Raw genomic sequence first — 21,390 nt, 5'->3', positions numbered from 1 at the left:
TATGTATAGTATTTTCGGAACACAAGTCTTAGTCATTTTTATTAGCTGGGCACAATTTTCAGCTCTCCAATTATTTTTATACACTCAACTATTCAAACAGCCAAAAAACTATCAATCAGCCGACATCGTGGAAGGTTTGTGGGATTTCGGATTTTCTCAAATACAAATGGTATGTTATTGGAGTCCAAGAATTGTAATGTATGTCTGCTCAAACTTGTCCATAGTATTTGTGTTTGATATTGCCTGGTATTGTAGAATTATTGCCAGTATAGTATCAACCCTTTCCAAGTATATCAGTTTTGCTAAAAGGAAAATATCTTTTATCGTCCAAACTGAATGATTTCCTTTTGTAATTTCGAGTCATCTAGCGACACTGAGACATAATGGTCGATTTTTACTGATCAGTGTATTCCGGAGCTCTTACCTTCTAGCAACATTCCAGACCTATATTTTTAATGATCAACAAATGTACGGTTGGTAACACTTAAACATTTTGGCGGCATCTCGTTGGCTCATGGAATTTATATAATTTAAAGTGCTTTGGATTCAATTCAGGCTTGCCTTGGTTATCTTCGCTGACCAGCTACTACCACTTTTGCGATAATGCATAATTTGATAGGATGCAATAATTCCATATATAATAAAAACTACCAGTACTAAAATGACCCACTGTCGTGTCCTTTTTCCCATGTTTAAGTTAGAATTTTTAAAATGTACAACACTTTTTCGCAAAGGTTCTTGTTTCGACTGCAATGTAACAAAAACAAATGGCTGAAAAAATAAAACATTTGAAATTCAAGAATCTCAAAAGAACTAGCAACAACTTTATTAACAGCATTTTTTGTTTATGTAGATAGTTTTGTTTATAAGTCTATAGAAAATCATTCTCATTTTTTTGTTATCACCCGTTATGCATTGATATATTAATTATTTTTTTTGGTATTACACCTAAAAACGAGTTTATCTAAATAATAATGAAGCAGACTCTCTGTCTGTTATAAAATTTGTGTTTTTTTACTTACCTATTTGTTAAAAGTTAAAACCCGTTACACTCTATGAAGCGTAACTCCATTTCATTTACCATAGCGGGATTCCACTTGAGACGGTCATTAGGCGTAAACAATACGAATAGTGACAACCCAAGATATAGTCTGTCCGACGGTTTAAGAGCTAAAAGCCATAAAACTTGTTACAATGGCATTTTTATTTCAAAAGGTCTTTTTCTATAGTTCGTCCGGTTTGCTAAAAATCAATTGATCAGCAAATGTCTAACCAATCTAACCTACCCTCTTGCGCAAAAGCTGATTTATAAACAAAAAAAAATATTGGCCATCATTTTATTACTTCCCTTTCATTTTGTCCTAAAAAACTTACTGCCCATTCACAAAATGGGCGCAACTAACTCTTTTTTGCTGAGGGATGGGCCGGGACGCAACTGCGGAGGGGTGAAGCTGTTGAATCTGGGTATCTCCGACGCTGCGGAAGAGCAGCCCTTCCGCCCTCGGGTGTCGAAGCAAGGTCACTACACTCGGCTTCGGTTTGCTGGTCACCTTCGGGACCAGCAAACCGAACGGCCTCAGCCGTTCGTCTCACTCGCTCCCGCGCTTTGTCACAGCGGGCGAGAGCTGCCCGCCCTCCGCGCTTCCGTTTTCGCCATTGCTCTCTAGGGGGTAGGACAGACAAGACCAAGTGGATAGCCTAGCAGGGTGCTCTGATTCGGTTTTAGATGACCTTGACATTTCGGTGACCTTGAGGATTTATCATAGCGTACATTGAAGATAATAATTAATTTGTATAAAAAATAGGAAGCACGAAGACTGCTTAATTTTTAAAAGATGTTAAACAAAAGTATTATCGTTTCAGGAGTTTACAATATGTTTTAATTATTTGCCGGCCCACCCGGTATAGACTCTGGACTAATTTGAACCTGTGTATCTAACTTGAAACCTTTGAACGCTGTACAACAAGAATGAGTCCTCCAAGTTTGCCCTAACCGACAGATTAATTAACGCAAATCTAAAAAAAAGGAAATATACTTATCATGGGACAATTTTACACAAATCGGCCTAGCCTCACAGTATCATCAATAAGGGTGGTGTCATAGATACTAAATACTTAAATACATAGAAAACGTCCATAACTCAGGAACAAATATCTGTGATTCGAACCCGGGATCTCCTATTTCGTAAGCAGAGTCTCGACCGACAAGGCTAACAGGCCGGTAAAAGCTGAGGAAGAAATCAAACTAGCTTTTTGTTTTACTTTGCACAAGCTATTACATATGAGAATGAAAGTTTGTATGGATAATGTGTAAAATGTTAAGTGAGAGACTTGGCACTTCTTTATTAAAGAAAAGAAAGAAAGAAAATACATTTATTTATGACAAAACAAACACGGATGACAAAAACATGTTGACAATACAATATATAACATTTACCGCAAAATGCCATAAAAGGGTCACAATTCAGCATGTAGCTGGCAAAGCCAGCGCTGTTCATTTGTTATTACTTTATTAGTAGCTTATTAACAGCAATGAAATTAGAATTTAATGAAGGCGATTTAAATTGCTCTTTGAAAACATTGAAGTTTTTATGAGGAGACAATATTTGCAACGTCTTCTTACTTTTAGCATGTTAACTAATATCAAAACAACCTAGATATAAAATTCTACTTCAACGACTTAGCGGGCAAGAGCTTGGTTTGTCATAAGGCGAAGATTTTTAATGGTGACAGGAAATACATTAAGCTTGATATACCTACATACAAGAATAATTATAATGGAATTTACTATTTTCGGATGACGTTGGGTTCTTTACTTTTTGGTGCTAAAAATAAGGAAACAATAGCTGAGTTTTAGATTTACAACCTATCCAAAGGTTAAGAGTCAAAATATGCCTACTAGAATATAAATATAAGCAAAGAAAATTTCCAAGTTATCGTTTAATGTTAACGCAAGGTCTCACAGTAATAGCGCATATAAATGCGCACACGAAAAAAAATACTTAAACATTTTTGAATATTCAAGTGGATATAATAAAAACCAGAAAATGTTTTTGAAAATGGAGAAGACATTAAAAAGTATAACTAAAGTGATAGGTACAGTTGTGGTGTTGCAGTTGATGTGTACTTCAGTGACCGCAGTTGAATATAATGAAACCAATGAGGGTTATGCACAAAATTTCATGCCTATATGTAAGTGTTGCACTCCCTACACTGTAAGTTACCCTTCATATTTTATATTAAAGATCACAGGGAACCGTAGGACATGTGAATGATTGACTTAATATGTATGTTTATTTGTCATGTGTCGTGGCATCGCCGAATAGGACCTCTGGTTTCATAGCTCGCATTATACTGGGTGAATTGGGTCCTACTTACGATAGGTACAATACTTAATGTTCTGTTTAAGTAAGTAAACACTTAATTGTACGAGAAAAGAAGGAATATTGATTTCATCAGTTAAAACGTAAATGTGTAGTACAAGGCGAATATATCCCTAAAAGGGATCTTTTTATTGCCTGCATATAAGGGTGTTTAATTTTCCTGAATTTTCGATTTTCATCTGACTTCGCTTGAATTCTGGTTCTCAGTGATAAACATTTATTACATGTAAAAAAAATCGGTCAATTATTAGAGGTTCTACAACATCAACAAAGATTTTCTTAAATAACCAACGACTTTACATCGGAGACTAAAAAATGGTTTAAGCGGCTACCATCAAAACGGAGAGTAGTATGATACTGAACCTTCTACATATAAAACATTTTTAAAATTAGTAGTAAACCTGGATTTTGATTACTCGATAAATGTTCTAATTAAGATTTTTCAGTTGTTCCACTTGTTTCGAAATAAAATTAAAGTGATTTTATCATGTTTTAGACGCAATATTCAGTTTTTTCATTCGATTTTAGTGTCACTTATTTTATTTTGTTATTTTAGAATTTAGAACATAGTTACTCGTAATTTTCACGCAATGCCCCTTTCCCTTCCCCTTCCCCTTCCCTTTACCTTTTCATTTTGTGCAACCTTTAAACGTTATTCGATATTTTTGAAAATTTTAATAATTTTTAGAGTGGGGAGATTCGATAGGTGAGCGAAGTCAGCAAAAACAACACAACTTTTTTATCTCCATACAAAAATAAAACACCCTACTGGACATGTTGGTACATATTTTTTGATTGTCATGAATAAACCTTTATCTTTTATTTTATTTTAATAGTGTCCTATATAACTAAGTTAATCTAATTTTAACGCATTTTTTTAGTAATAACAAATAACAATGTCTAATAACAAATGTAAGTAATTAGTACTGATTATAAAATAATTATGTTTGTACACCTACAATATGTAGTGAAGCCAAATACGAGATATGAGATTGACCTGTACTTTTTTTTTAATTTTATATAATATACAGAATATCCGCAAAAAGTTGACATCAAAATGATAGTTACACGACTCCAAACAAGACCTCCTGTAATGAGCGTGAAAAAAATAAATTCGGGCGCACTTTTGGTTACAAGAAAAAAACATATCAAAGTACGTTTAGATAAAATCAGAAACAAACAAAAAAAATGGTTACAGGACCTGCTTGAAGTAACCACCACGTCTTATCGCCTCCCGGTGTTCTCTTATTGAATTCCCGTTTTCAAATATCCTCTCGATCAGTTGTTCCCCTGTCTCGGGTATGTCTCCACCACCTGCCACGTAAACTCGTTTAATGCTACCCCTCCCCCCCATATATTAATCTGGTGGGGTCAAGTGCAGCCATGCGATATCTCCCCAGCAGATGATCCACGACGAATGGTAATCATTCAAATAATTGCGCACAAGTACTGCAAAATGTGAAGGAGCCCCATCAAGCTGGAGAATCATTCTAACCCTTTAATGTAACGGTATGTCTTTTAAGGCATCCAGAAACTGCGTCTGAAGATACTCCAGAAATCTTGCACCATGCATCGTCTCCGGTGGTTCGTACAGCCGGATCTTGTAAAAGTGGCTTCGTTCTGCATAATTTTTCGCAAGAAACTTTCGTCACCTCGCGTCCTTCTTAAAATCCAGGAGGAAAAAACTGATCTTGAACCTAAATCGTGCTTGATAATTCTTGGGCCTGTCGGAAGTGATAGGGGTGTAAACCCTCTTTCTTTAAAATTTTTCACACGGCCCAAATGGATAAATTCACGCTGTTTGCTATTCGTGTAATGCTTAGCCTCGGGTTTTCTGTAATCTGCCTTAAAAATTTTCTCTTCGTCTTCAGGTACCACAAGACGATAACGTTTGTTGGCAGGGTATCTTATGCCATTTGCAGTCAGTTGCAAATGGATCCTAACGAATATCGGAGCAGGTGGCTGGGCCTGTCGGGAAATAACCTTACGTACGTTCTTTCAGCAGCATTAGCGTTCCTATTACACAATCCATAAACAAAATGAACGTCGCAAATTTCACTATTAGTATAGCAGCGTCAAGCTTGTTCCATTTTGACTAAAATATTTGATTTCGGACTAAAGTGACGCTCATTACAGGTCTCTTTGGACTCGTGTAACTTGTGAAATGTTTTAAGTAACTCTATCATTTTGATGTCAACTCCTAACGAATATCCTGTACTATCATTTAACAATAAAAAAGTACAGGTCAAAAACCTAGTTTTGGAAAAAATAATAAAATTAAAAAAAAAGGTTAGGAGACAAAATCTCCTTTTGTTATTAATTCTCGGAAAATTAATTGTGACATTTATGCATGAAATTTATGCCTTAAGTAATAAGCTATTATCAAATAATGATTATGTACAACGTACGATGACGATATTTAAATTTAAGACGGGTATTCGATCAGATAATGGTGAATTAACCAAGTGCAGTCGCGTTTGGCGCCATAAAACTATGAAGGAATGCAATTTGAAAATGGTTAGAAGTTCGATAACATCCATCGTACTACACGTGGTTAAGTGGATATATTAGTTCAACCCCTTTTCAAGTTTAAGAAATCTAAATCAATGTTGCTGTCTTAAAGGCGCAGGCAGGAGGAGGAAAATTTTGAGAACAAAACTTCGATTACTGACAATTTCAAGTGGTATTTTTTGACGGAGCTGCAGTTGTCCTTATCGTACATTTTTGAGGCTCTAAAAATGTACGATAAGGACAACTGCAGCTCCGTCAAAAAATACCACTTGAAATTGTCAGTAATCGAAGTTTTGTTCTCAACATTTTCCTCCTCCAAAACTTAGCCAATTGTAACGCAATATTGGAAACGGAATGAGAAAGAATTTATCTGTCTGTCTGTTTTTATTGTTGTTGGTTTTTAGCGCTGTTTGAAGTAACCCAAAAGAAGCAAAATATACAGACACAGGTACTAGTAATCTTCTTCATAATAATAATATCATATTGGTAATAATATCATGTCGGTCATATTGATAATATCGAACTCGTATAAAAAAAATCATGTTTCAGGGCCAAAATCCAGAAAGGATTTACGTTTGGATGGAAAAAATACCAATATTTTTTCATCTTAACGGCTTAAATGTAGGTGTACAAATAAATGTATTAATCAATACAATGGTATTGTTAATATAATAATATTAACCCGGTTACTTTTTCCTTGATATTTATTTCATGACTGCGTGATTAAACATACCTTCCCCTGTTTTTCTCATGCTTCAAGACATGAGACAATATAGAGTAATTAATTGTAATCGTCGATTGTTTCCATAGGTCCTGGTGTGGGGAAACCGGCCGAGATAAAACCAGAACATTTGAGCAAGTTAAAAATCGCAGCATTCGCCGGCGGTTCACTTTTATTCTCCAAGTGGACATCTTATAACTACCGCAACATAAAAACCCTGGTCATGAACCCTCATATTGACTTCAGACGAAAGACGATCCTGTATTGTCCTGGGTATTTGGAACATACTACGTTACCTGTTGGAAGGTTATTGATGTTGCAGTATAAGAGATTACGGTACAACGTGTTAATTTTAGAATATGTAGACTTCACCTCAAACATATTCCCCGTGTAAGTATAAAAATATTCGATGTTTTTGAGTGACCATTTTCATCATTCAGTCTTACACAAATCCGCAGACTTGCAAAGTACTCTAATATAAACTGAAATAAATGTCATACACTAAGAAACAATATTTTCTTATAAAATATTTTCTGGAAATAATTTAATTTGTTCTAATACTTCTAATAGTATTGATTGGCAGCGCCATCTCTCTCGCTAGCTCGGTATCACCTGACTTGACTATGAACCATACTGTTCTACCTTAGGGATGGCTAGGGGGCACCGTAAGCAATTCATATACTTGGAAAAATTCGACCAATGCCGTCGTGACACCGGTGGCCGAGAAGCTCAGGCAACTGCCGCGATAGCAGAGGACGCTGGTTGCAGCCTGGGGCATTGGAGGCCTTGGTCACTTTTTCTTTGAATATGACATTGATTTCAGTTTATCATTTATATAGTAGTGTTTCTACTTGAAATAAGAACAAATTAAAATATTTTCGGAAAATAATTTAATTTGTTCTAATACTCCTAATAGTACTCTAAAATAGTATCGGTAATCCAATTTAAATAATTTGATTCTCCTTACCTTTTAGTGTTCCACGCGTGATGCGTCCTGTTGGTAAGCATATCGCCGGAATGCTAGCCAACCTGACTTCAGTCGGTCTCGACCCGAAAAAGCTAGAGCTGCTTGGCCTCAGCCTTGGTGGCGTGTCCATGACCTTCGTAGCCAAGAACTTCCAAGAAATTACTGGTAGAAACATCTCAAAGCTTACTGCTCTGGACCCTACTGGACCCTGCGTCAGACACCTTGGACCAAAGGATAGGCTAGATCCGTCCGATGCTGACTTTGTCCTACACGTCGCCACGAACATCGGGGGATACGGCATAGGCACTCCGGTTGGACACATATCAGTATATGTAAACGGAGGGGAGTACCAGCCTGGCGCTCTTCCGTCGTACTTATGTGACAACTTATGCAGTCACATGCAGGCGTTTTATATATGGTTATCGGTCATGGAAAACCCTGGAAAATTCATCATGATGCAATGTGATTCTCTACCGCAAGCGAGAAACCACAACTGTTTTGAGAGGAAGCCAATGGTAACGAACACTCTGGATCTATATACGGATAGAAGCAAGCCGGGTATTTATTACTTGGCCACAAGTTCTAAGTACCCGTATTATTTGGGTAAAACAGGCTCGAGAAGGAGTGGGTCGGAAGTTATGAACCACATAAGTGACCTTAATGTTGTTGATATTCTGCGGGCTTGAATATATACGAGACGTTCTGAAGGAAAATTTTATCGTCAATATGTACATATAAGTATGTTAATAGAAAAATGTATATAATCCGTCTTTGTATACAATCCCTAGGAAATGTATATAATTCCTAAAATCACCCCGAAATGTGTAAAATAAATTCGATTAGACTCATTTCCTAGGAAATCTATACAATTCCTATTTAGGATTGTATAGATTTCCTATTGCTATTTAGCAAACGGAAATGCATTTTTGGGAGGTCGCAGTTCTAACCTAACTTAACCTTCTCTTCTGGCAAAAATTCGTGGGGGTCACAGTTCTAACCTAATCTAACCTACTTGCTTCTCAGTTTATGACGTGTTTTATTTATTTTATTCACAGAAAGCTTTCGTTTTATACATTTTCGGTGACATATAAGAAAAGCAAAATACGCATTCATAAAAATAAATGTAAATACCGCACGACACGGCACTCAGCCACTCACATACAGATAATTCATTTTATATATGCCTTATAATATATTAACATAGCTGATCTAATAATAATTTTTGTATTCTTCTTCTTCCTTGTCGTATCCTCATGGCTGAGGGACGTATGACTGTGGACACTCCTCACCAGTGCTCTCCAAGCCGCTCTATCTTGGTTCCAGTGTATGCCAGCCTGTAATGTAGTTTTTGTATCTGACGTTATTCTGTCCGCCCAACACATTTTTGTATTCGGATTACTATTCTTTTGCAGGTATTTAACATGTAAAAAATAATAAAAATGTTTATTAAAATTAAAATTTATTTTTAAGTTTTTTACCAACCCGATTATTACCAAACACAGTACTCCACCGACCCTTTATAAATCTGTATTTTGCTAATTCGCGAAAAGAGAACGTGCTAGTCAAGCAGTGCTAGCCCGTTATACTTACTTGCGTATTTTTACATGCAATTAATGTTCCCACTGAAAAAAAAAACGCAAATAAATATAACAACCCACCACCAAAAGTACAAAACAAGACACGTGTTTCGCCTCTCTACGAGGCATCCTCAGGAGATGCTGGAGATGTTGACGGTCTAACGTCCGACAACCGAATGAGCTATCTAGAATGGTCGGCCATATTTATACCTTGACCATTCTATCTACTGTACAAGTATGATTGAGATGGACAAAATTGTAATAAGGGCGATGACGCAACATTCAACTGTTCGTTAAGAATCATCCCCCTATTGTTGTACCTAATTTTATCCAATTGTTCCAGAAAACTTAAACGCAATCCTTTCTCGCAAACTCAAGAGACAAAAGATAAAAAGCCGTCATTAAATCAAAATCGGCTATTCCCGGAACCATAACCAAGTAATTCTTGAATCGTTGAGAATAAATATTCAGATTATTGCTTTGTCGTTTTCGCACCTTCGAAATCAATTATAGAGGGCTTACCTCTCGCGGATGAGAGGAGCCCTATGCCCAGCAGTGGGACGTATACAGGATGAATTATTATTAATGTCTTGATTCATTGAACATCTTATTATTACTCGAAATCCACTGCTGCAAATTGTTTTTTTACAAATATCTTCAACTAATAAATCAAACATACATACTATGCTTGTTGTTAATAGCTTATACATTCACCTTTGTCCGTCCGTTTTAATATTATTTTTTTAATAATCAATAGAAATCATTACACAAAAAACTTAAATAAAACACTACTATTACAAAAAAATAAAATAAGCACCACTATACAAACACAAACTTAAAATTACTTAACTAACGTAAAGCCCGTCCTGTGACATGCCTTGTCCAAAAGTCCCCATCACACTCGCAGCGTTGCCACGCTGTATGGCGATGGAGACCTGTTGGACAAGCCAAGACCCAGAACGGGGATCGTTCCCCCTCTCCCTTAACCGCCGACCCAGTTCCCTGAACAATTCGGACGCCTCGCTGCACCAGGGTCCGGCTATCTCGACAGCAATGGGCACAAAATCGTACGCCCCCTGTAACCCGGAGTACTTGGCACGCTTATTTTTGGCGGCAATTTCTGCCGAACCGTGTGTCTTAGATGGGATGCAGCAAATGTACTAACACATGTCGCATCCCATAAAAGACACCGCCCCCTCCGCCAGGGGACTAAGGTGAGCCCGTCGGGTCTTTTTTCCTTACTCAACTACGAGTATACTGTTCTATATAACGCATAATTCCTCTAATAAAACCGTAAAGTTAATAGGCATAAAAAAATACAGAAAAAAAATACAGAAATTACATAACACGCTAAATACACTTAAAATGTCCACCTCGCAGTGCAGCTTGACGTTCCCATCACCCGGGACACTGCTTAACCGGACATGTAGCCGACGACAGCCATCTTCCGAGAATCCAATTCTCCATCAATTTCAAATTCACTATGATGACATTTTTCTTTATCCGCCCATTTCCGCAACCAACAGGTGTCAGATTTCCAATTATTAATAACGCAATCTGGGCCTGGACCGGGACCTGGACATGGATCTGGTCTTATCTCGTTCCAGATCTTAGATGCTCATTTTATTTAGAAACTTACTGCGAGTATTCCGACCGTGAATGTCTTTCAGCCATCGAAACTTATTATAAAGATATTCTGGTTTATGAGTGAAACTACATTTTTAAACATACTAGCCATATGCATGGTTCTACGTGCTGCCATCTTGAGAATTTTTCTCTCGTTTAGGTGTATGGGCTCGCTTTGGCACCGAGAAACAAAACCTAGTAAGTACAAGCAGTTTGGACTTTTTGAATTGCATGTGCGGTTTTGACAGAGACGTGGTCCAATAACGATATCGCAATAATTAAACTGTGACAAGACTAGCGACTCAACCAAAACCAGCCTCAACTCTTCCGTTAGGTAATTTCGAATACCATTCAAAACCTAAGTGGTATTAAAAAAGTGGGTTAAGTTACGTAACTAATCACGTAATCTGCAAAAAAAGACCTTACAATAATTATTCAAAGCTAGTCTATAACGTTTAACATTATTTAATGGTGAACCTTGAATTTTATGACTAGCAATAATGATGACCTGCAAAAATCGGAAATGCAATTTATATAGTTTAATTTTATGACTATTGAAAATTTTACTAATACAAATTATGATGGAAAACGTTATGGACTGAAAAAAACGGAAATTAAAATATGCGGGAGCTAATAGAGACCCGTTTTTTTCTGTCCTGAAACTACTTTTTTTTTCTTTTTTTTTATGTAATAGGCTGCTACTTGAAATCAAATATGAAATGCACTATGGTTGAATAATTAATATGGCATTTCAAACTGTTTTGAGAAGTCGGTTTTTTTCTATTGAAGATTGTAAAATAAAGAGACACAAGATCAAGATCGCGTAGTTTTTTTTCTAATGCTAAAACACGAAGTACATACCTAACGAAAACAACTGTCGTAAGCATAGTACCATAAATAATTGATTTTCGCAGATTGTTCCTCAATTTGTTATTGCTTACTTCCCCAACGTACGCATTATTTACAAGATAATCCAAAGTAAAAATTGAAATGAAATTACATCATAAAAATACGGAAACATTTTTTGTCGCATTGTTGTTGTTTATTTTTACAACAGCAGGACTAAGATGGACGGCTGTCTATCATTCGTCACCATACCTGTCACGCTCTAACAAATACGTAAGTACGAAAGTGACACATGATATGACAAGTGACAAAAACACGACCATGATACCGTTGCAGCAGTAGAATATTCTGAAACAAATGAAGGTTACGCACAAGGTTTCATCCCACAATGTAAGTATTTATCTATATTATGAGTTTATGAGTGTCTAGTAGCTTGAGCCTGATCGTTGGCGTTTCACAAACTTCAAATAAGCAACGATGACTATTCGTCAGAGTGGCAAGTAGCTTATTTAGGACTTTACTTGGACATTGTGAAACAGGCCCTTTGTTGTGTAGGAAATTTTATCTGGCAATTTATTTGTTAATTAGCTATACAACACTTTACTTGGACATTGTGAAACAGAGGTTTTTTTTTTTCTGTCGAACTAAAGTCAAAAACTTAATATTACAATCGTTGAAGTCCCTAGAAAATGGCCTCAAGATTGCTAACTCTAAGTAGTCGGATTGAAAAGCAGTAAAATGGCGGCGCACCACTCACGGTTCGATGCGAAAACCAGTAAACTGTCGGCCACCAGTGAGTGGTTGAGATGTTGCCGTATTTAGGGGTGAAATTGAATGCTTTTAAGTATAGTTGCGCTCTTCTATCGCCCGAAAGTAGCTAGCGAGCTAGACAAGGATAACATATGTACAGTAAGAAAAAAATTACATTTGGAATTTAAATTACCGTGAGACATACCAACATTTAACTAAAACGCGCGAGTGACAAAAAACATGTAAGTTAACCCGTAATATTAGTTTAATAACACATGGTATGAGATTTGCTGGTGAGGGCCATTCATTCGGGAGCGACCGCCTGGTCAAAGTTGATTTTTAAGAGGTTGTTTTGTAAAAATTATAATTGTATGGTACATTCTTTTTTAATGATTTAATTTTAGAAATAAAAGTCTTATTTTGACAATTAAATACCTCCAATCGTCAATTTGTTTTATGCTGATAGTCATTTTCAACAAGGAAACTAGAAAATTGACACTCTTGAGTTTGATGAGGTCGATCCAAATTAATAAACACTACAATTATTTAATTTTTACATTTACATAATCTATTCACGCTGATTCCAACCATAAATTATTTAATATATATTTTCATTCGCATTTATTTAGTTAAATCCGCGCTGACCACCCATCGGGGCCCCCGCCACTTGACTGCTTTTGCGCAAATCCGCAGCGCCACGTGACTAATTTTCACATTTTCACTGACGCCACTTGAAGAGTTAATTAAATTTTTGACAACCGTATTGTGATCTAAAAAGCGCTACGAGTTTTAAATAACTCCATTCTCTGAACCTACTGCATCTTAACGCAAGATGAATTTGAGAAGTCAGACTAGAGACTTATTACTGTTTCCAGGTCCCAATTTATCGAAACCCGCCGAAATCAAACCAGAGCATTTGGACAATTTGAAAATCGAAGTACTGGGTAACGGTTCACTTTTGGAAGCGAAGTGGACCTCATACAACTATCATAACGTAAAAGCTCTAGTCAAGAATCCCCATGTGGACTTCAGACGAAAAACTATCGTATACGCTCCTGGATATTTTGAACCAACTGCGATACCTCTTGGAAGAAATTTGATGGTACTCTATAAGAAATTGGGATATAACGTACTTTTGTTAGAATATGTGGCTTTCACTTCGAATATATACCCTGTGTAAGTAATAAATGCATTTGTCTCTTTTGATAGATATTAAATAATAAGTTAACTCCGTAAAAGACCGATTTCCCTCTGCTCACAAGTCCTACGTTGAAACATATGCTTCCTAACATAGTCAAATCTCCATTGATGCCTCTGGGACCGAAATTAAGGAATAATTTGACATCATCATCATATCATCATCATCATTATTATATCAGCCTTTTATCGCCCTCTCTTCCAGTACGAAACATATCCCGGTCCTGAACCAATCGCATCCAACATACTTCTGGAATTTGACATACCTATTGCTTAGTAACTGCTCACTAATCGTCTCCGAAACGTCAAATTTTTTAATCGTAATTATCATTTCAGAGTCGTCCGCTTATCACGTCCTATTGGCAACCACGTAGGTGAAATGCTAGCCAAACTAACAACAGTCGGGCTAGACCCAAAAAAGCTGGAGTTGGTAGGTCTTAGCCTCGGTGGAGTGATTATGCCTTTTATAGCTAGAGGATTATTTCATCAGATCACCGGAAGAAAGATATCTTCAATCACCGCTCTTGGTCCTTCGGGACCTTGCGTCAGGCATCTTGGACCAGACCAAAGACTGGATCCTTCAGATGCCGATTTTGTTCTGCACATCGCTACCAATACTCCAATAATACTGGAGGATATGGCATGACCACCCCGGTAGGACATGTGACGGTTTATGTCAATGGAGGGGAGTACCAACCAGGTTTCCTTAAGTCTTTTCTTTGCGACGATCTATGCAGTCACTGGCGATCGTTATTAATATGGATGTCGGCATTGGAACATCCCGGTTCCTTTATAGCTATGCAATGTGATTCTGTACAGCAAGCGAAAGACCATCATTGTTTTGATAGAAAACCAATGGTAAAAAACACTCTGGATCTATATACGGATAGAAGTAAACCGGGTATTTATTACTTGGCAACTAGTCATAACTATCCATATTATTTGAGTAAGAAAGGCTTAAAAAGGGACGGCGCGGAAGTCTTGAACCATATAAGTTCGCTTAATGCGGTTGACGTTCTGCGAGTTAAGTAAAATACAAGAAACAAACTTGACGAGAATAAATTTTATAACAATTGTTGATGTCACGTATAAAATAAAATAGAAAAAAATAGTTCTAGAAGACGATGACTGACATGATTTTTCATTCATTTATTTTTAATTAGGAGTTTGAAATTGGAATGTTATTTGACTGATGCTTTCAACTCTGATTTGTACGGTTCCGTAGCCAAATGGCAAAAAACGGAACCCTTATTGGATTCGTCATGTCCATATGTCTGTCCGTTTATGTCACAGCCACTTTTTTCCGAAACTATAAGAACTGTACTGTTGAAACTTGGTAAGTAGATGTATCCTGTGAATCGCATTAAGAAAACAATAAATTTTGGGGGTTCCCCATACTTAGAACTGAAACTCAATTTTTTTTTTAACAAACTCATACGTGTGGGGTATCTATGGATAGGTCTTCAAAAATGATATTGAGGTTTCTAATATATTTTTTTTCTAAACTGAATAGTTTGCGCGAGAGACATTTCCTAAATGGTAAAATATGTCCCCCCCCCCCGTAACTTCTACAATAACAGAATGATAAACCAAAAACAAATATATGATGTACATTACCATGCAAACTTGCACCGAAAATTGGTTTGAAGGTTTCAACGAGATCTAGTAAGTAGTTTTTTTTAATACGTTATAAATGGTACGGAAACCTTCATGGGCGAGTCCGACTCGCACTTGGCCGCTTTTTCTTTAAAAACATTGTTTTGTATTAAATTATTATTATACGTGCCTACTGGCGTTTTTATAATCATACGCCAGCGGAAGAATATTGTTTTATTTATACTTGAAATTTACTGTGAAAGGTTAAACGTCAAAATCACCAACCTTATTTACCTTAAGTTAGTGAATAACAAGATGGTTTTGACATATTTCATTCTTCCTTAGCACAAATATTATACATATTTGATATCCTTGATTTTTTTTTCACTTACACATTTTAATTGAGAGATATTACGTAGCTAGTTTTACATACTTTTTATGTTAAAACATGCAAATCTATCAATCAAAAGTATATGTGACGATCCACGGTAAAAGGTACCTTATGGCGGTTGGCGCTTACGTTGCATAGCATGGCATTAGTATTGGAGCGTCGTAAATAACAGCGTAAGCGCCAACCGCCGTAAGGTACCTTTTACCGTGGATCGTCACATATATACATGGAAACGTACAGGTAGATAAATTACTGTATGGCTAATGTCTTCCTCATTTCGTACAATATGTAAGAGATACACGCACACATAGCTTCCCATCAGGCGGGTCGTCTGATCGTTTGCTGGCTTATATAAAAAAAATATTTTTTAATAGTCTACTAATTTTACAAATAATATTTTTTTTTAAGAAAAGTAATTTTACATGTGAAGCAAATGGGATTCCTTCGTATTATTTGTGAGTTTACATTTATTGCACATTTGGTGCTTAGTACAGAAGCAGTTGAATATTCTGAAAAAGATGAGGGATATGCACAAGGATTTATTCCAAACTGTAAGTAATGAATGATATTGGATAATAAATAGTGATCGGCGACCGGTAGCAATTTTTCGACGAAAGTAGTGACTCACCTAATTTTTTTAAATAAATATTATAGGGACATTCTTACACAAATTGACTTTCGAGTCATGGAGAGTATATAAGTATGTATAGGTATACGTATGTATAATGTCGTCGCCTAGTACCCATAGTACCAACCTTGCTTAGTTTGGGTCTAGATCGATCTGTGTAAGATAAGATTGTCCCCAAATATTTATTTATTTATGATTCTATTTAAATTAACAATAACAAACAAACAAAAATAAGATAATTAATATTACAAATTTAATTCAGTGAGTTTTTTGAGTATATGATTCTAATTTTGAACAACACAGACTTATCCATATTCTTCATAACGTTTGACGTTAAAGTGACATAAAATGCCGGTCGCCGATCACTAAATATACATAAATATAAAATAAATATTATAGAGAAATTCTTACAAGTCCCATGGTAAGCCAAGAAGGCTTGTGTTGCGGTTACTCAGACAACGATATATATAATAAGTATACAAATATTAAATACATAGAAAACATCCATGATTCAGGAACAAATATATGTGTCCATCACACAAATAAATGCCCTTACCGGGATTCGAACCCAGGACCATTGGCTTCATAGGCAGAGTCAGTAGCCACTAGGCCAGACCGATCGTCTCATAGGCAGGGTCACTACCCCATATAAAAAAAAAAATATATTATAGGACATTATTACACAAATTGACTAAGTCCCACAGTAAGCTCAATAAGGCTTGTATTAAAAAAAAAATATATAAAATATAAAATATAAAACACGTCCACTGCTGGGTAGTAGACTCCGTGAAGTCTCTCCACAATGACCGGTCGGTCGTAAGCTTCTCTCATCCAACTGTTCTCTTTGATGTTGAGTCCATCTTATTGGAGACCTTCTGCTTTGTCATTTAGTTTACAATTTAAAGTATAGATCGTAACATTCACGAAGACGCGAGCCTTGACTCGTAATGTCATGTTACAAGGTTAGATTTGACAAATCTCTACGTCATCGTGGATGATGACAAACTAATAGGTACTTAAAAAATCCTATTTTTACAAGTAAGTACAAAATTTTATGAGTTCTTTCACTCTGTTTTGTCATAAAAAAAAATTATCGAAAGAAGTTTTCCATTTAATTATTATTACTCCCCAGGTCCTGGTGATTCGAAGCCCGCCGAAATCAAACCGGAACATTTAAACAGAATAAAGATCTCAGTATTGGGCAGAGGCTCGCTTTTCCAAGCCAGTTGGACTTCTTACAACTACCACCACGTCAAAGCTATAGCCAAGGACCCAAATGTTGACTTCAGAAGAAAGACGATCGTGTATTGCCCTGGTTATTTGGATTCGACTGCGTTACCCGTAGGAAGAAGCATGATGGTACTCTATAAGCAGTTGGGGTATAACGTGTTGATATTAGAATTTATAGATTTCACTACGGATGTATTACCGGTGTAAGTATTATAATACACCAAAAAATTTGTCCATTTTGAGAAGACCGTAGCACCGTCTATAAGCTCTTTCGTTTATAACTTTTGCGTTTGTACACATACTACACTTACAAAAGGTTGGCAGAGCAGAAGAAGCGAACCTTTCTGAGTGTGTCTGAGCGAAGGACGTATTCCAATACGAGAGCTCTATGCTATGGCGTCCGTATTGACCAGATCGTTTTTCTTTATAAATTAGGAAGATTAATTGCCCAAACTGTGTGATATTAACCTCGAGATCACGAAAAAAAAACAGCAGTTTTATGATTCGCCTAAAAGTCTTAAGTTATTTTGTTTTGCGTTTTCTTGGCTTGCCTGATAATAAACATTGTTTAGTGACCTACTATGTATTAACTTCTTAGACTTTAACTGCCAATTGTCATAAAATCATGGTATTTATAGTATTTTATGCAACAGTTATATATGAAGGGTCAAAAAAGGCTAGTGGCATGAGTTACAGCATTGCAGAGTAAAGCATTGTAAAGGAATACGCCACGAGCATTTTTTGAGCTACTTATACAACGTTGCATACAATACTTTTCCTGCGAGTCAACAAAAATAAATCTTAATTTAGGTAAACAAAGCAAAAGTATATAGCTAAGATACGCGAGCATACCTTGTTACGCGCCCGGCCCGCCGCGGCCCGGCCGGTCTTCGACACCTTCTCGTAACTCATGAGGCCCTGGTACTTGCTCTTTGCTAAATAAAATTTTTGGACAGTTTTTTTTCTTGATTTTTGCCACAGTAGCTGTTGAGACTAACAAGCAACGCTAAGCGGTCTTCGTAGTCTATGGGTGTTGCTATATTACGGGTGTCACATGCGTGTTTCTGACTTATGAAGCAATTGTTTCTACTATGCAATCAAATGAACATTTTGTAAGTTGGTAGCAATGCACTTACTCGTAGTTTGAAACTGCATTAGTTTTGATTTTGTTAGTTTGGTAGCCATTAATCGCAGTAACGTTATAGCGATTTTAAAGCACAAGTGCTGTTATGAGGAATACACAATATAGACTTTTCTTGAAACCTTTTATGTATGTTCTTATATTCGTGTTAATGAATCTATAAATGGCAGATAACAGTAGAGGTAGAGAGTAGTAGGAAAAAATATTAACTAAATTATTGAGGGAGCATCCATGTGTGTTGTCTTATATGCTTCATATGAATCACACTGTCATTTTCATTTCTAAGCCTAAGTTTTACCAAAATACAGTACGAATATTTAATATAATTGGTATTAAAACTGTTTCAGAGTTGTCCGTTTAATGCGTCCTGTCGGAAAGCACGTCGCCGAAATGCTAGCCAACCTGACTACGGTCGGCCTCGACCCAAAAAAGTTGGAACTGGTTGGTCTCAGCCTTGGTGGCCTATCTATGGCCTTCACGGCCAAGAACTTCCAGCAAATTACTGGTAGAAACATCTCAATGCTCACCGCTCTCGACCCTACTGGACCCTGCGTCAGACATCTCGGACCTAAGGATAGGTTAGACCCGTCCGACGCTGACTTTGTCCTTCACATCGCAACGAATACAGAGGGATATGGCATAGGCACTCCAGTCGGACATATATCAGTCTACGTAAACGGAGGAGAGCACCAGCCTGGTCTACTTCCAACGTTTCTCTGCGATGATTTATGCAGTCACTTGCAGGTGTTGTTTATATGGCTTTCGGCATTGGAAAGTCCTGGCAAGTTCATCATGATGCAATGTGACTCTCTACAGCAAGCGAGAGATCACCAATGTTTTGAGAGGAAGCCAATGGTAACGAACACTCTCGATCTATATACGGATAGAAATAAGCCGGGTATTTATTACTTGGCAATGAAGCCTCAATACCCTTATTATTTAAGTAAGAAAGGCTTGAAACGAAGTGGCGCGGACGTTTTGAACCACATAAGTAACCTTAATGCTGTTGACGTGCTGCGGGTTTAATAAAACGAAAAGAATATCTTTGATACTAAGAAAATGAAAGAGCTCAAATAATAGTATATTACGATACGAGTGCGAAAAATAGGAAACTCGAAACGAGTGGCGTTAATTAAAACACGACCGAAGAGAGGTAAATAAATGGTTTAAATCTGTACCCAAATTCAATGAAAAACCCATTGATTCGGGTCCACACTTGTAGGGCCAAGGATGGTCGGCTGTTTGTCACTTGTCGCCATGCCTGTCACGTTCTAACATGCTGCCACCGCTAGACAGTACATAGTATACCAATCCACTAGTCGACAAGACAATAACGGAGGGGTGTACATTTTAAGATTAGTTAGCTATAGTAAACACCCCTATAATGGAACAGGCACCAGTAATGGGATTGTATAGATAAATCCTGTAAAACAAGTAATTACCATCAGTCTTAAATCGCTGGCAACATTTTACCATAAACAAGAGCCAAAGAGCTGCTTACTTTTAATTTTTCATTGATATTTGTTAGTTTGAAAATGAATGGCGCCATACATCCCATGACTGGGGCAGAAAAAAACATAGTTTTAATTGGTTAATAATATTGAAACCAAGTGCAGTAGCTTATATTAAATATATACAAAACGTAAAGAAGGAATTGGACATTCAACTTTTAAAGCGTAAAGCGGTAGAAATTTTACAGGTGTCGATGTCGGTGAAATATCAAAAATGCACCAAATTTTCTTTTTAATGTCCCATGATTGGTACCGTTAACATAATTACTCTATTGGCTCAATGTCAAAAAACCTAAATAAATATCTACGAATAAATTTGCTATTACAAAAATGTTAGGCGTTTACAGTGTAAAAGACGGGAAATTTTATTTTATTATGGTTTTTAAATTTATTGACAACTATGTTGTTACAGGCGTTGTGTATTTTGTATAACATTTAGGAAGAAATAAAACTGTATGTAATCTCTGTGTAAATTTTATTATCAATAATAAATAATAATTCCTACAACTACATACCCCCTTATTCATAAACGTCTACTAAAGTTGACAAGCCGCTAATAATCGTTTGTCCCTGTCCGATGTATTAGTATGATGGAAAGGGACAAACGATTATTAGCGGCTCGTCAACTTTTGTAGACGTTTATGAATAAGGGGGGTTAGAAATTACATAATACAACTTTTATAGCTTACTTCATCTAACGTAGATAAGGTCTGATGTGACTTATTTCATCTTTTTTGACGAATGAATGGCCCATTAAATTATTATTACAAAAACCTAAAGCGGTCGACTTATCAATTTAGACGCCTTGGTCACTTTTTATTTCGTGTTAAACATCTGTTTAGAATGCTAATAAACTACTACAAGCAGATTTATCAAAATACGAATTGAAGGTTAACCTGGTCATTTTGTGCCAAACCGATATTTTTTATTTATTTGAGCTACAAATAACCTTACGGTCAAGTTTAGGTCATCTTATTTTAAGTTATATATAATGTGTACCAAATTATAGGTGAAAAAACCTATTTGTAAAGACTATGGGGAAGTCATAGTCACAGTCTTAGTAATTTATTTTATAAAGCCAAGTTACAAGTCAACATTAATAATTATCATCAAATTACATTACTATACAGTAAAATTAATCTATTGACTTACATCGCGGTAAAATTACATAAAATAATTTTCAATTAATACATTTAAAAAAAGTCAAGTCATTGGAACAAATTCATTGGAATTATAAAAGGCTTGTACATTACCATGTACTGATTACATTATTTAATTTTTAATGGTTTGTGATGCAATTGATGCTAATGCAAAT

General features: G+C 36.3%; 3 protein-coding genes across 3 annotated transcripts; all 3 read left to right on the top strand.

Moving 5' to 3' along the window:
* Positions 1-1,592: 1,592 nt before the first annotated feature.
* Positions 1,593-8,281, top strand: LOC133523320 (lipase member I-like). The gene is made up of 3 exons (XM_061858832.1): positions 1,593-3,192; positions 6,705-7,005; positions 7,590-8,281. Exons 1-3 carry the CDS (start codon positions 3,048-3,050, stop codon positions 8,266-8,268), a joined length of 1,125 nt encoding a protein of 374 aa, XP_061714816.1. The 5' UTR covers positions 1,593-3,047; the 3' UTR covers positions 8,269-8,281.
* A 4,530-nt stretch (positions 8,282-12,811) lies between these two features.
* Positions 12,812-15,643, top strand: LOC133523337 (phospholipase A1 member A-like). The gene is made up of 2 exons (XM_061858854.1): positions 12,812-13,557; positions 13,915-15,643. The coding sequence occupies exons 1-2, from the start codon at positions 13,214-13,216 to the stop codon at positions 14,222-14,224; spliced, it is 654 nt and encodes a 217-aa protein (XP_061714838.1). The 5' UTR covers positions 12,812-13,213; the 3' UTR covers positions 14,225-15,643.
* Positions 15,644-15,820: 177 nt separating this feature from the next.
* LOC133523326 (lipase member H-like) lies at positions 15,821-19,835 on the top strand. Its single transcript, XM_061858840.1, has 3 exons — positions 15,821-16,116; positions 17,326-17,626; positions 18,912-19,835. Exons 1-3 carry the CDS (start codon positions 15,999-16,001, stop codon positions 19,588-19,590), a joined length of 1,098 nt encoding a protein of 365 aa, XP_061714824.1. The 5' UTR covers positions 15,821-15,998; the 3' UTR covers positions 19,591-19,835.
* The last annotated feature ends 1,555 nt before the right edge of the window (positions 19,836-21,390 follow it).

The sequence above is a fragment of the Cydia pomonella genome, chromosome 12, assembly GCF_033807575.1.
Source record: "Cydia pomonella isolate Wapato2018A chromosome 12, ilCydPomo1, whole genome shotgun sequence".
Taxonomy (NCBI): domain Eukaryota; kingdom Metazoa; phylum Arthropoda; class Insecta; order Lepidoptera; family Tortricidae; genus Cydia; species Cydia pomonella.
The sequence above is the reverse complement of the archived record's forward strand: the minus strand, read 5'-3'. Positions and strand labels throughout refer to the sequence as shown.